General features: G+C 36.4%; 1 protein-coding gene across 2 annotated transcripts in view; it reads right to left on the bottom strand.

Annotated features, from left to right (window-relative positions):
• The window catches only part of SEC63 (SEC63 homolog, protein translocation regulator), a 70,211-nt gene that overhangs the window by 36,947 nt on the left and 17,419 nt on the right, over window positions 1–15,845 (bottom strand). For both annotated transcript variants that reach the window (XM_065888705.1, XM_065888706.1), the window contains exons 2-4: window positions 11,240–11,339; window positions 4,938–5,052; window positions 3,278–3,390 (exon numbers count right to left, since the gene is read on the bottom strand). In XM_065888705.1, coding sequence (XP_065744777.1) covers window positions 3,278–3,390; window positions 4,938–5,052; window positions 11,240–11,339 — 328 coding nt within the window. The remainder of the gene's footprint in view (window positions 1–3,277; window positions 3,391–4,937; window positions 5,053–11,239; window positions 11,340–15,845) is intronic.

The raw sequence follows: 15,845 nt of genomic DNA, 5'->3' as shown, positions 1-15,845 counted from the left end.
GCTAAAGCAACAGCTTCTTAACCCAAGCAATATATATGAAAGTGACAGTGATTTTTTAAACACCTAACATGAATATAACCCCTGACCTGGGCAATGGCTCAAGGCACAGGGTGAGAGTAGTTTTATTCCAGGTCCCAGTATAGATGTTAAAAAAAAAAAAAAACATTAAAAGAAATTTTCAATTCCTTCAAAAACTTTACAATGCTGTTAAGGAGACAAGGCAGACACATACACACAAAATGACCAATAACATAAGGAAGGCATTCTTGCAGACCAATTGGCAAAAGATTATGTTTATGTCCAAATCTAATTTTAGCCATATTTCTATTTCCCAGAACATATGCACTTAAGATACAATGAATTTTCTATTCAACAAAGCTCCAATTGAGAGAGAGAAGGCAGAAGAACCTTCATAAAATTGCAAAATTTTTCAATGATTTGAAAATATTTTTAAACTTATCAATTTGGTTATTTATGAAAACAAGAGCCTTGATGGCTTTAGTCCTTATTCAACTATAACTCCACTTACACTGTTTGACCTAAGGCCGCAGTAAAATACAGGAGCCAATGAAAGGCATTATTAGAGAGACTGCAAGTTAATAAGGAGTGGTGCTAAGATTCCTTTCTGCTAAGGGAGGGATGTTTTTCAAAAACTTTTGCCTTTGTTTTCCTGTACAATTGTCCACCCCACCCAGAGCTTTAGCTATTGTTTCTTTCAATTTTCTGTCTCCTAATCAGAGTCTTTTCCCCAAAATAATTATCTCTGTCCCCTCCTGACTTTCTAATGATGGCAGCACCATAAACTGTTCTGTTCTCTATACAATGCCCTTAGGTTTTGCAAAATAAAGCACAGCTCTCATCAGAGAAGCACTTGATTTTTCAACCTGCATACACACCTGATTAAAATTCCATTAACTCATTCATTAAACCATCTGTACAACTGTTGTGTAACCATCCTGTACACTCAAAGGAATTATCCATTTTTTAAAAAGTCAGTATAAGAAAGCAACTGATTTGGGGCTACTTATTAGTGCTTCAGTATCCATTCCTAAGACTTAAGGTACTTAAAAGCTATGTGATTTCAGTATAATTTATACATAACAAGCTTAAACAACACCAATGGTGCTAACATAATTTTTTTAATTTAATGAGTATAAAGCTTCCTAAATATGATTATACCCCTTGACTTTGGGGGTGGGAGGTTATATCATAGATCCTATTAGGAATCTAATGAAACCTATGCCCCTCCTGCCCTGGAAAAAAATGCACATTTACAAACACACATAAATTCTGTATACAGTTTCAGGGACCTCAGTTTATAAATCCTAACCCAGAGAATGCTTTCACTAAATTATATGCGAAGGGCCTGAGTTGGCTATGTAGAGCTAAGTTACATATTCATATGTAAGAACACATGAAAACATACTTTTTAAAAATCAAAATATCTTTAAGAATGTAAATCATGCTGCCCACTTGTTATAAAGTAGTTTAAACATAGATTTTACACCCAAAAGCAAAATCCCAACTATATCCAGAAGAATGAATCAGATATCAATAGTTGGTTTAACTCCTCAAAAATAACCATACCTCCTTTCCTTTAAGTTACAATCTGGTCTGAAGAAACAGGAATGACCCAGCTTGTTTATTATAATGAGTGAATAAGGGAAGAGAAACCAGCCTGAATAACCAAGGCAAATTCTGAAAAACTTTGTAGATCATGCAGTTTTTTATAACCGCATTCTACACGTTGCTTGAATTACATAACTTAGGCTGGTAGAGTTATACATACATAAGATAGCAGCTTCAATCACTCAGAACCTATATTCAGTAAAATGCACCCTTTTAACTAATCTAATTATACTTGTACAAGTTACAATAACTCAAAGTTCTGGGTCCCATAATCATTTTACTTCTTCATTTGTCTGATAGACCATCAACTATTTAAGACATTTTACATACAAAACATTCTACATCTTGAACATGTAACTGAGTTAAAACCAAAGGCCATATATTATTCTTCTGTACTTCTTAGAATAGTGACCATACAATATAGAGTCAGATTTCCAGTAACCTGAGAACAAAATCATGAACTTGAAAGTGTTACAATACCTGAAAACTCGGGGCGGGGGGGGAATAACTGTACCAAAAGCACCAAAATTAAAACTACTAATTATTTTGGGGAAAAGAATCTGATTAGGAGACAGAAAGTTGAAAGAAACAATAGCTAAAGCTCTGGGTGGGGTGGACAATTGTACAGGGAAACCAAGGCTATCTGACTTCCTCTGGAAATCTTCAGTTCTTCTTAAATTACCTGAAGACAGCAACTAAGGCACTGCAATACTTGTGCAACAAGGGTAAATGCTTAAAGGAGACACTGAAAAAAGGGGAAAAGGAGACACCAACTGAAAGACAGCAATCTGGAGGATGTCTGCTGCGTAGAAAAGAAAATGTAGTATACACTTCAGAAGCTCCTGAAAGTATTGCTTTATTACAGAATCATATTCACATAGATAACAAGCAATCCACAAAGGGGGGGCGGGCTAGGCAGAGAGGAGACACGGTCAATATACTTTTATTAAGCACAAAAATGCTTAAGATGATATTTCCCAAACTTTTGTCATTCACATTCCACTTTCACAGCCTGCTATTATATCTGCATATCCTATTATTTACTTATATTTTTTAAGTTAGCTTACAAAATTATATACATCATCGAGTCCTCAAAAAACAGATAACATCTTTTCTGTATTTTACTCTTTAATTCAACATAAGAGCTGTGTGGGATATATCTATGATTCCTGAAGAGTCCAGCTAACTTTTTAACTCTTGTAATATTAATACTCAAGGAATTACTTAAAATTTTATATACCCTATCCTGTTTCCCCAAAATTAAACTCATCTTTAGTTTATAGTTTAAATGAGACAAGCTATAAGCCAAAATAAAAGAAATAGATCTAGCCTAACAAAAAGCCTAGAAATGAAAACAAGGTGCAAGTATATCTCTTCTAATCAGGATGCTTTGAAAATAGCTCAATTAACACACCACTTATTACTTAATTTAACCAACTTACATGGCAAAAGCACTACTGTAAGTTATTTAAAATTAAGGTTTGGCTAAATTAACACTTCAGGGTTGCCAGGTAGTTCCATAAATGATAGACTCAACATATGAGGCGCTTAATAAAAGTGTATGACAACTATTTTATTACTACTTTATTCAAATAGAAAACTATCTTTACCACTCTTAAAAATGTGTAACGGGTCCTATAATACTTACGCTGCATAAGCTTTTGCTATCCTCATGAACATAACTTCATCACCTCCTTTATCTGGATGATACTTAAGTGACAGCAAACGATACTGTTTCTTAATTTCTGCTACTGTCGCCCCCTAAAAGAAAAGGCTTTGTTTTAGTAAAAATAAGCACAATGCTGTAAAAACATAATCCATCCCACTTTGAACTTAAAATATTGAACTCAATATTTTCAGAAACAGAAAATGAAGTTTTCATCCTATATATACCTTGTCCTATAAATTTCACCCACATATTTTTAAAATAAAAATATTCATTTTGTCCAAGATATTTTATTTTATTGAGCACCTAGTATGTGCCACGCAGTACCCTAGGCACCGACAATTTTAGACTGATACTATATAATGCCATTTAAATAAAATAAAATGATAGTGACATTTAAATATCAAAGAATGAGCACAGTAAATTAAGTCTGGCTAAAAAAAACTCAAATCAAAGGTTAACTTCCTTTCTAAGAAAAAAATCTGAAGAATTTCTGGTTTCACCTGCTTGTCAATATTTTAATGTTAATACTTAATAAGTTTACCTTAGTTGTTTCCTAATTAGATTCAATTTCTATGAATAAATTTTTCACATTGATTTTTTATGGCATTAAATTGCCCCCAAACCTTTTAATCTTAAAAAACTCTCTTGATAACCATGATCATCACAATAAGAAAACTCAGATGATATGCAAACTTTTCTTCTACAAAGCAGAAAACTACAAGATTAACACACTCCTTACTGTGTATCATATGAGTCTCTGGATCAAGCCATCTACTGAGGAGAGACTAGAAGTAAAAAAAAAGTAGTATGGCAGAAAAAATGGAAAGGGCACTAGATTCACCTTGGTTACTAAGAAGTTATGGGACCCCAGACAAAACACAAATTTTCCAGGCCTCATTTTCTCCATGAGAAAAAAAGGGTAGATGATCTCTAGCATTCATTTCAGTTCTAACTTTCCACTGATTAACTTAAAAGACCAATTTTCTACTGGGACCCATCACTCAAGTTCAATCAAGAAAGTCAGCTAACAGGTACACTCAAGATTAACCTGAATTTCTATGACAAAGACACCAACACACTGCCTTAGTGTCAACTAACACAGGGTCCCATCCAACTAACATAAATAAACCTCCTGCTTCTAGCTTTGCATTAAACCAACCTTAGAAATGTCTTTTAAAAATATACTAACTTCTCATCTCATCTTCAGATATTTTTACATTTTAGCAATTACAAACCAACTCTTAATAGGATGGCAATCAACATCTGTGGCTTAAAAAACATATGCTGGGGCTTCCCTGGTGGCGCAGTGGTTGAGAGTCCGCCTGCCGATGCAGGGGACACGGGTTCATGCCCTGGTCCGGGAGGATCCCACATGCTGCGGAGCGGCTGGGCCTGTGAGCCATGGCCACTGAGCCTATGCGTCCGGAGCCTGTGCTCCGCAACGGGAGAGGCCACAACAGTGAGAGGCCCGCGTACCACAAAGAAAAAACAACAAAAAAAAACCATATATGCATTAGAATAATAATGGATTAGGTATCTTTTTTAACTGACCATAGTCTGATTTCTTTAGGCACAGCTCAATTTCTTTTAGGCTGTGGGTCCAGAGTATTTTCAAGGGACTATATAAAATACTACTTACGGGATCCAAATTTAATACTTCATAAGGATTGTATTCTTGATATTCTCGGTCTGTTTTGGAAACTTTGTATGTAAGGAATAATAACAATGCCCATCCTGCAAGCAGAACTATTTTCCTGTTTAGAAAAAAGATAAGTAAAGTATAAATAAATACAACTATATGGTTTTCCTTTAAGATTCTAAAGACACTATGGCAAGGCATAAAACGATCTTAAGCAGTCTCATGTCACTATGCTATTGACTCAAATTCTATAACCACTGGGTTGTAAGACACAATAAGGACAGCATCTTTTTTCACCTTTGAATTCTCTAGAATCTAGCAGTGCCTGGCATATAATATTCTCTCAGTTACTATTTGCAGAATTTTAAGTAAGAAGTTAATGTACTCATTAACTTATTGGACCCATTCCATTAGATAAAAATATATTAATACTTAGTATTCAGTTAACCATTTAATGTAAAAAAGAATTGCTCTTGACCTTGTAATTATACTTTTAGTAAGATAAACTATGAAAAATAATGGGTCAATTGTGCAAAGATGAATAAGTAGCCTTGTTTATAACAGTAAAAATTTGGAAACAACCTTAAATGTCCATTTATAAGGAACTAATTAAATAAACCATTTATAGGAGACTAATTAAATAAACCAAGATATAGCCACACAATAGAACATTTTTAGCTAACAGATATAGAAAGACGTGCATAACAGGTTAAAAAAAGATATAAAAGAACATATAGTTTGAAAAAAAACTAATTTCTTTTCTCCTCAATATGTTCTATTTAGTAAAAATATTTAAAAGATTGATATTATCAGTGTTGGAGAGGCTAAGGTAAAAAGGAACTCTCATACATTCTACACTCTGAAGGAATATCTGGCAATAAGGTTATCAAAAGCCCTAAAGAAGTATATACCTTTTTAACTATCATCTATTCCACTTCAAGAAATTTAGAAGGAAATAAACTAAAATTAAGTTTATAAAGTATAAAAGGGTGGTTACAGGTATAATTCATAGCTGAAAACATACACACATAAATGTCCATCAATAGAGTACTGAAAAGATAAATAACAGTACATCCATAGAGAGATACTATCTAGACACTAAAAATATTTGCTGTGGAAGATTATCTACCTTGTACTGTTAAATTAGAAAAACAGCTTTCAAAGCTGTATGTATAATATAATCCTATTCTTTGTAAATAAAAGTTTATTATAAGTAAAAATATAGAAGGTAAATCTTTTTTTTTAACATCTTTATTGGAGTATAATTGCTTTACAATGGTGTGTTAGTTTCTGCTTTATAACAAAGTGAATCAGTTATACATATACATATGTTCCCATATCTCTTCCCTCTTGCGTCTCCCTCCCTCCCACCCTCCCTATCCCACCCCTCTAGGTGGTCACAAAGCACCGAGCTGATCTCCCTGTGCTATGCGGCTGCTTCCCACTAGCTATCTATTTTACATTTGGTAGTGTATATATGTCCATGCCACTCTCTCGCTTTGTCACAGCTTACCCTTCCCCCTCCCCATATCCTCAAGTCCATTCTCTAGTAGGTGTGTGTCTTTATTCCTGTCTTACCCCTAGGTTCTTCGTGACATTTTTTTTTCTTAAATTCCATATATATGTGTTAGCATACGGTATTTGTCTTTCTCTTTCTGACTTACTTCACTCTGTATGACAGACTCTAGGTCCATCCACCTCATTACAAATAGCTCAATTTCATTTCTTTTTATGGCTGAGTAATATTCCATTGTATATATGTGCCACATCTTCTTTATCCATTCATCCGATGATGGACACTTAGGTTGTTTCCATCTCCAGGCTATTGTAAATAGAGCCGCAATGAACATTTTGGTACATGACTCTTTTTGAATTATGGTTTTCTCAGGGTGTATGCCCAGTAGTGGAATTGGTGGGTCATACGGTAGTTCTATTTGTAGTTTTTTAAGGAACCTCCATACTGTTCTCCATAGTGGCTGTACAAATTCACATTCCCACCAGCAGTGCAAGAGTGTTCCCTTTTCTCCACACCCTCTCCAGCATTTGTTTCTAGATTTTTTGATGATGGCCATTCTGACTGGTGTGAGATGATATCTCGTTGTAGTTCTGATTTGCATTTCTCTAATGATTAATGATGTAGAGCATTCTTTCATGTGTTTGTTGGCAGTCTGTATATCTTCTTTGGAGAAATGTCTATTTAGGTCTTCTGCCCATTTTTGGATTGGGTTGTTTTTTTGTTATTGAGCTGCATGAGCTGCTTATAAATTTTGGAGATTAATCCTTTGTCAGTTGCTTCATTTGCAAATATTTTCTCCCATTCTGAGGGTTGTCTTTTGGTCTTGTTTATGGTTTCCTTTGCTGTGCAAAAGCTTTGCAGTTTCATCAGGTCCCATTTGTTTTTATTTCCATTTCTCTAGGAGGTGGGTCAAAAAGGATCTTGCTGTGATTTATGTCATAGAGTGTTCTGCCTATGTTTTCCTCTAACAGTTTGATAGTTTCTGGCCTTACATTTAGGTATTTAATCCATTTTGAGCTTATTTTTGTGTATGGTGTTAGGGAGTTATCTAATAAGGTAAATCGTCTTAATGGTGGTTATCTTTAATGATGAGATTGAATAATTTTTTTATACCTTTTGTATCACAATTTGTTACATTAGGTAGGAACTGTTAAACAAAGACATAAATGAATCATAGGAGACCTAATCAAACAAAACTGAAGTGACCTATTTTCAAATACAGAAAGAAAACATTCCATGTGTTTAAGCTCTCTTGATAGGAACCTAGCTTAAATGTGTGTATTTGGAGTTTCCAGGATCCAGTTCCAACCTACCTCCTTACTTTTATCACTCTAGTATTTCAAACAAAATAAATCCCCATATCCCACAGTCCCCTAAGCTTTTCCCACCATTATGCTTTTGCTCTCTTGGGTCTTTCAACCTAGAATTCCCATTCCCCATTGCTGCGTATCCAAACTATATTCATCCTTCAAGACTCAACTCAAATTATGTATCCTCCAAGAAGCAATCCTTAACCCTTGTTAAGATGATCAATGGGGAGATCATGGTTACAGACACAAAGAGGCACAAACCATGAACTTCCTCCTCTGGCTCGTTGCAAACTCCTTGAGCACGTGGACAGGATCTTATTCAGTTCTGACTAACCTCAGAGTAACAAACAGAGATGGCACTCACATGCAAATTTCTTTCTATCTGACCAAATTAATGCTCTAAACCTTATTAAGGGCGTAATACTGCAAGCTGCTTTCCATACTATCTGTATGCCCAAAGACGAAGAGGGAGGCCTACCTGGAATACTCCCACTTTTACCTGGCTATCTAGGGAGAGGTAGTTAAGAACATAGGCTCTGGAGCAAAAACTACCTGAAGTCAAATCCCAACTTTACCACTTATTAACTTAGAGATCTTGGCAAGCTGCTTAGCCTTTTACAATTCAACTTCCAACTTTTAGGGTGGGTCTGAGAATTAAATAAGATTAGGTATGTAAAGCCCCTAAAAGGTGCCTCACAGATAGTAAACAACCAATTCATGGTAGCTATTTGCTGTTATTAGTAACTCTAACCCAAGTCTCAGCTTTCAACTAGGACCTCACTTACAAGGAAATCTTCTCTATCTCATGCCAGTTAAGAGCCCTCCCTCTGTTCTTTCATGGCACACCCTCCCCGCCCCTTACAACCCTTACCAAACTCTATTATCTTCACTTGTTTACTTGTTAGTACTTGTTACTCAGGTATGTCAGTGCCTAGTATAATACCTGACACATACATAGCACACAATAACTACTTATTTTATGAATAATGAAAATAATTTAAAACAGTAACTTTTGACTCAAACCCAAAGTTTGCTAATACCCTCAATATGCTAAAGAACACTTGAAAATATATTTTATTTCCACTCAAACTTAGTAACTCCACATTTTGTTTTGTGAACTTCCCCAAAAGGCTACAAAGCTCAAAAAACAATGATAAAAGTAAAATTGAAAACCACTAAAGTAAAATTTTAAAGCAAACAAGGGTAGAAGAGAAAGGGAACAAAACACCTAAAACACACTACACCCTGTGTTAGATGCTCTTCATGTAGCATCTAGCTCTCTGAGCCAAAGAATAAAGGGAAGAGAGAAGAGGTTAATGACAGAATCCCCAGGCTGATGAAAACTACCACAACCAATAAAACCACGCTCTAATTTCCTGAGAGCCACACCAAAGGTAGAAACATAACAGATTACATCATACTCTGTGCCCAATTTTTTAAAAACATGTTTGGTCTCTCTTAAAAGACAAACATTTTCCCTACATACGGCTTCAGTAATTAAGTTGAGGTCTCGTGTTTTTTCTTTTAAGCAACTTCCAGAAATTAGAGTATTACACAATGACTACTTAATTTTGAAAGAATGCTTCAAGGTTAAGTAGCAAAAAGGTTTTGATGGTTCCTGACCTTATCTAAAATTTTACCAGTATTATTTAATTCTTCCTTATCTAAACATTCATTAATCTGTACTTCTATTTAAGTAAATCTCTTTACTAATTATTAAAGAGAACATCACAAAGTTGGGTTTTTTTCTTGAAAACTGAGGTTCAGATACCCACAATGTGTTGACCAAGGCCCAAAACAGAAGAGACTGGAAAGCCAAAAATATCTGCCTGCTGCCTCATAAAAGTTTAATTTAAAACGAGAAGCAAGGACTTCCCTGGTGGCCCAGTGGTTAAGAATCCACCTGCCAATGCACAGCACATGGGTTTGAGCCCTGGTCCAGGAAGATCCACATGCCATGGAGCAACTAAGCCCATGCGCCACAACCACTGAGCCTGTGCTCTAGAGCCCGCGACCCACAACTACTGTGCCCACGGGCCACAACTACTAAAGCCCGCGTGCCTAGAGCCCATGCTCCGCAACAGGAGAAGCCACTGAATGAGAAGCCCACGCACCGCAACGACGAGTAGCCCACGCACCGCAACGACAAGTAGCCCCTGCTTGCCGCAACTAGAGAAAAGCCCGCGTGAGCAATAATGACCTAATGCAGCCAAAATAAATAAATTAAAAAAACAAAACAAAAAATGAGAATAGCAAGGAATACATAGTGAACATGAAACTACTCTTGTAAACACTAATTTTGCCTTTTAGTTTCACACCATTGAAGAACTCTTAACACCAAAGCTAAGATTTCCCTCCCTCTACAGAAGAACTAATCCAGGCACATATGTTGAAAACTATCATCATCATTTAAAACAATTTTTCTTTCTTTTTTTTTTTTTTTGTGGTACGCGGGCCTCTCACTGCTGTGGCCTCTCCCGTTGCGGAGCACAGGCTCCGGACGCGCAGGCTCAGCGGCCATGGCTCACGGGCCCAGCCACTCCACGGTACGTGGGATCTTCCCGGACCAGGGCACAAACCCGTGTCCCCTGCATTGGCAGGTGGACTCTCAACCACTGCGCCACCAAGGAAGCCCTAAACCAATTTTTAAAAATAACTGGATCCACTTTTACTAATATCCTCTGCTAGGTCTTGCCCTTCTATCTACTGGATAGATATATGTAGGTAATTCACAGGATACAGTCCTCCAATAATGGCAGCTCTTTCACTTCCCCTCAGTTTCATCTGTTACCTGTAAATTGGTGACTTAGGGTGAAGGTCCAAAGCCCAGGCTAACCAGCATTACCCGACAGCCTCAAAAAATCAAAGACACCTACTCTAATTAAACATGCTAATGGCCTGTTTAAGCAAATGGCCCTGCAAAAATAAAGGGTAACTAGGTCCCTACTCCACCACCTCTTGGGCAGGAACTTGGTCAAGTTACCTCATCTTCTTAGTCTCAGTTTCCTCATCTGAGAAAAAGCAAAAATATCTACCTTAAAGTTAACATAAAACTAATGAGATAACATATAAAATCCTAGCACAGCACCTGGCACACAGTATGTGCTCAAAAACTTCAATCACCATGAAATGCAAACTTGACCCTGTCACCTCCGTGCTTTCGATAACCTTTTAAAGATTCCTCCATAGTCTTTAAGACAAAATTCAAATCCTGACACAAGATATACAAGATCTTCCTTCAGGATTTGACTTCTCTTTCTCCCCTCCTCCCCCAAGTCAGAAGTACACTCTCTCTCTTTTGAACTTCTAAACCACTCTGTTCAGACTTTTCAAATTTACTAATCACATCTTACCCCTACTAAGGTTACAATTTCTTTACAAACACATGTTTTTATTCATCATTATACCCCTATTTTATATGATACCTAGCAAAGAGTAAGCACTAAGTATGTTTTTTATTGAAATCAATTACTTACTTTACTGTAGGAATAATATTTGGCTGAGGTTTTAATAACCGTAAACGATACCACATACATCTTCCATATACTTTTCTGATATTCTTTAATCGATTTTGCTCTGTCAAAAAAAAGAAAAATAAGGTGATAAGTTCAAAGATTTCCACAGTGAAGGCAAAACCAGAGTTAAAATCATACTAACCTTCATTATCATGTTAATATTATATTGGAACAAAGTACTCTCTACTTAAACTTTTAAGAAAAATTCACAAGATAGGCTAAATTTTCTACCACTTAGAACAAATGATCTATCTGTAAAATTTTATTCAACTACTAGGCAATCATTTTTCATGTGAGACTTAACTTCTAACTGAAAAAATTAAAAACTGACTTGAACCCAAAATATTTAGTTATATAACCAGTAATTTCTGAGAAATTCTCTCCTCCTTTCCCTTCTGCTATAAAAGTAACAAAAAATGCAAAATAGTTGGAACGTGCACTTTATTAAGGAAGCCAAGCAGAAATGATAGTCTTCAAATATGAAAATAATTATGTTAAATGGGAAAAGTCACCCAAACCCTTAAGAAGTTAAAATAGGTTTATATAAGAGTTATAACAAAAGGTATTATTTTAGTCCCCAGGAAAAATCTGCAATTCAATTAAAAAGGAATTAAACCAAAGCCAACATATCATATACTGTTTTACTAAGCTCACCACAATCACTTGGTTTGAATAACTCTCCCAAGTTTAAAAAAAAATTAGGTAAGTTTTAAAATAAAAATCTACCTTTTCATGAAGATGGCATATAGAAAGCAAAGAAAGAAGCCCATGCCACTCCAAAGCCAAAGACAAAAACAAAAGCTTGGAAGGCCAAGAAGGCAGTGCTAAAAAGCATCCATAAAAGAAAAGAAGATTGCATGTTACCCACTTTCTGGGTGGCTCAAGATACCCCGAAGGCAGCCCGTTTATCCTTGGAAGAGCGACAAGCTTAACCACTATGTCATCATTAAGTTCCCCTTGAGCAGGGAGTTGGTCATGAAGAAGACAGAAGACAGCAATACACCTGGGTTCATTATGAATGTCAAAGCCAACAAGCACCAGATCAAACTGTCTATGAAGAAGCTCTACAACATTGACATGGCCAAGGTCAACACCCTGATGAGGGCTGATGGAGAGAAGAAGGTATGTTCGACTGGCTACTGACTATGATGCTTTGGATGTTGCCAACAAAACTGAGATCATCTCAACTGAGTCCAGCTGCTTAATACTAAATAAAAATTTTTTCACAATATTAAAAAACCAAAGTCCTTAAATGAGATCTCAGGTAAGTAAAAGAACTTTGCATATAATAGAATGTTCCAAAGCTGCCATATAAGAAGCCCACCAACCCTGTTATCACCATGCTTCCAGGAAAGAATCCACATGAGAGAGCTATGTGGCAGGAGGTATCAGAAACAGGTGTGGTGAAGAGGGATCCATGTAGGGGGAGGGGTGGTGGCAGAAAAGGAGACTGGTAATATGCAGGGAGAATTATCAAGTAAGTTAATATATTAAGGATAACTGCAGTAAGTTTTTCACTGTCAGAGAAGGGAGTTACATATGTGAAAAATTAGAAAACATGAATTAACTCTGTGGTATTAGAGTGGAACTGAAGATATGAGTAAGAACTAGTTAATATCTTTTAATATAGAAATATAGATGTAGATCTATACACATACATACACATTCTCTATTAAGTGAGCCTAGGAACAATGACATCTCAATAGCAGTGAGCACACCTAGCACCCAGATCTTGATTTCTAAATAGCATTCTCTGCTAATGGGAACCAGAGATCCAAGTATCTTCCCACAAAATATTACAAAAGGGAAAGAATGATTTTACAGTGTGGAAGTGTGATAGGCTGAATAATTGCCCCCTGTCAAGATGTCCACCACATCCTAAAACCCAGAACCAGTGAATATATTATCTTACACGGCAAAAGGGACTTCACAGATGTGACTAAGTTAAAGATTTGAGATGGGAAGATTATCCTATATTATCTGGGTGGTCCCAATATAATCACAGGGGTCCTTATAAGGAAGCAGGAGGGTCAAAGAGAAGATGATGTAACAATGCAAGCAGAGGTTGGAGTGATGTTCTTTGAAGATGGAAGGAGAGGTCACAAACCAAAGAATACAGGCTGTCTCCAGAAGCTGGAAAAGGCAAGGATTCTATTCTAAACCCTGCAGAAAGAACCTGCCCTGCCAACACAATCACTAGCCCAGTAAAACCACCCTTGGAAGTCTGGCCTCCAAAACTATAAATTTGTGTAATATTAAGCCACTAAGGTTGTGGTTTGTTACAGCAATGATAGGAAACTAATACAAAAAATCTGGTGGACAACATCTTATCAGGTGATCGGTGAACATCACCAGCAATGAAACAAAATGCAATCATATACCATCTAACAGAATGCAATGAGAAGAACACAGAATCAGTTTTGTGAAATTCTTCTCTAAGATACATAACCTGAATCTAATAATGAGAAAATACCAGACAACCAAAATTCAGGTCCATTCTACAAAATAACTGGCCTATGATCTTTAAAGTCAAGGAAAAACTAAAGAACTGTTCCAGACTGAAGGAGACTAAAGAAACATGTCAACTAAATGTGATGATGTGTGATTCTGAAATGAATCATTTGCTATAAAGAACATCATTGAGACAAGTGACAAAACTTGAGTAGGTCTGAAAATGAAATGGTAGTAATGTAAGTTTTCTGATTTTCAGTTAAATTATGGACACTTTTGAAAACACCACGGGTGATTTTTTAATCTGGATTTCATTAAATTAAGTCTCCCATTTTAAGTATGAAACCAAGGAAACATGTTATAAGAACATGCTGAAGTCTCTATTAACCACATGGCTTGATCTATTCAAAGGAATAATATTCTCCCAACGTTTCTGTCCAAGAGAAAGTACACATGGCTTTCAGCCCCCAAAGTCTTGCACAACGTATACACACACCTTGTATGCCTCACTCTTCCAATCCAAAATTTATATCTTAACCTTTTAGCAGAATATTTAAATAATCAGTAAGTACTATGGGGTATAGTTTACACAGTAACACAGTAATATCCAGCACCACTCAATATTCATAGTACACATTCCAAAATTCTATACTAACGACCTCAAGTCAAAGTAACTATCAAAAGTAAAGTCCTTTGGGCTTCCCTGGTGGCGCAGTGGTTGAGAGTCCGCCTGCCTATGTGAGGGACACGAGTTCGTGCCCCAGTCCGGGAAGATCCCACGTGCCGCAGAGTAGCTGAGCCTGTGCATCCGGAGCCTGTACTCCGCAACGGGAGAGGCCACAACAGTGAGAGGCCCGTGTACCACAAAAAAAAAAAGTAAAGTCCTTCCACAAGGAGGGATGGATTGGGACTTTGGGAACAGCAGATACAAACTATTATATATAGAATAAACAACAAGGTCCTATTGTGTAGCACAGGGCACTATATTTAATATCCTGTAATAAACCATAATGGAAAAGAAAAAAAAAGTAAAGTACTTTGAGAGTTTTTTAAAGACACTTAGAATAAAAAGAAATTCGTTTATCAACTTCTAGTTTATAGAATTACTAGTTTCATGGCCAGCAAAAATTACCTAAGTAATGTCATTAACTTATAATATAGTTTTTAAAGAAATTATTCACATTTATAGAAAAGGGAAATTACAAGGTCATAAAACAATTCTGTGATTTAAAAAAAAATAACATATGATGATTGCTCTCAGCAATCATGAAGTTTGTATGTCCACGGGAGTAGTCCAGGCTTGGGGGCAGGTTATTATGGTTGTGCTTCACAAGCTATACAGTGCCTTTGCTAAAACAGTCATATCCACCTGTCATGCAGAATGATCTGTCAGTCTGTAGTATAACTGAATGAACCCTTAGCACCATATTCCTAGAACCTAAAGAGCTGAAAGAATGTTAGCCAGATCCGGTCTTCAAATCTGTGTGCCTGCTTACTACAAAAGAATTTTTTAAAAATCATGTACCCTTGGGCTTCCCTGGTGGCACAGTGGTTGAGAGTCCGCTTGCCGATGCAGGTGACACGGGTTCGTGCCCCAGTCCAGGAAGATCCCACATGCCGCGGAGCGGCTAGGCCCGTGAGCCATTGTCGCTGAGCCTGCGCGTCCGGAGCCTGTGCTCCGCAACGGGAGAGGCCACAACAGTGAGAGGCCCGCATACCACACACACACACAAAAAAAATCATCTACCCTCTTGTAGAGTTCTAATTTGACATCTAAAATTTTCACCATAAGTTTGAAGAGTTGCAAAAGATGTTGTTTCTAACATAAGTTGATATTTTAAAATAAAATAGTTTCATTGCTTTTAAATGTACCAATGAAATCTAAAAATCATAATGGCAATTTCATATCCACCATCATCCATTTACAGAAATTTATGAACAAGCTCTTCATTCTACTTCCCCCAAATAATTTTATCCTAATGTAATATATTTTTATCCTGGTAAGTCATTTCTTATAATACTGACACATACTTCTTCAAGTTAATTTGTTTTATTTATTCCCTGTGACTATTTTCCCCAAATTTTTATATTGAAAATTTTCAAGCCTTCAGAAAAG

Source organism: Phocoena phocoena, chromosome 12 (assembly GCF_963924675.1).
Source record: "Phocoena phocoena chromosome 12, mPhoPho1.1, whole genome shotgun sequence".
NCBI lineage: Eukaryota > Metazoa > Chordata > Mammalia > Artiodactyla > Phocoenidae > Phocoena > Phocoena phocoena.
The sequence above is the reverse complement of the archived record's forward strand: the minus strand, read 5'-3'. Positions and strand labels throughout refer to the sequence as shown.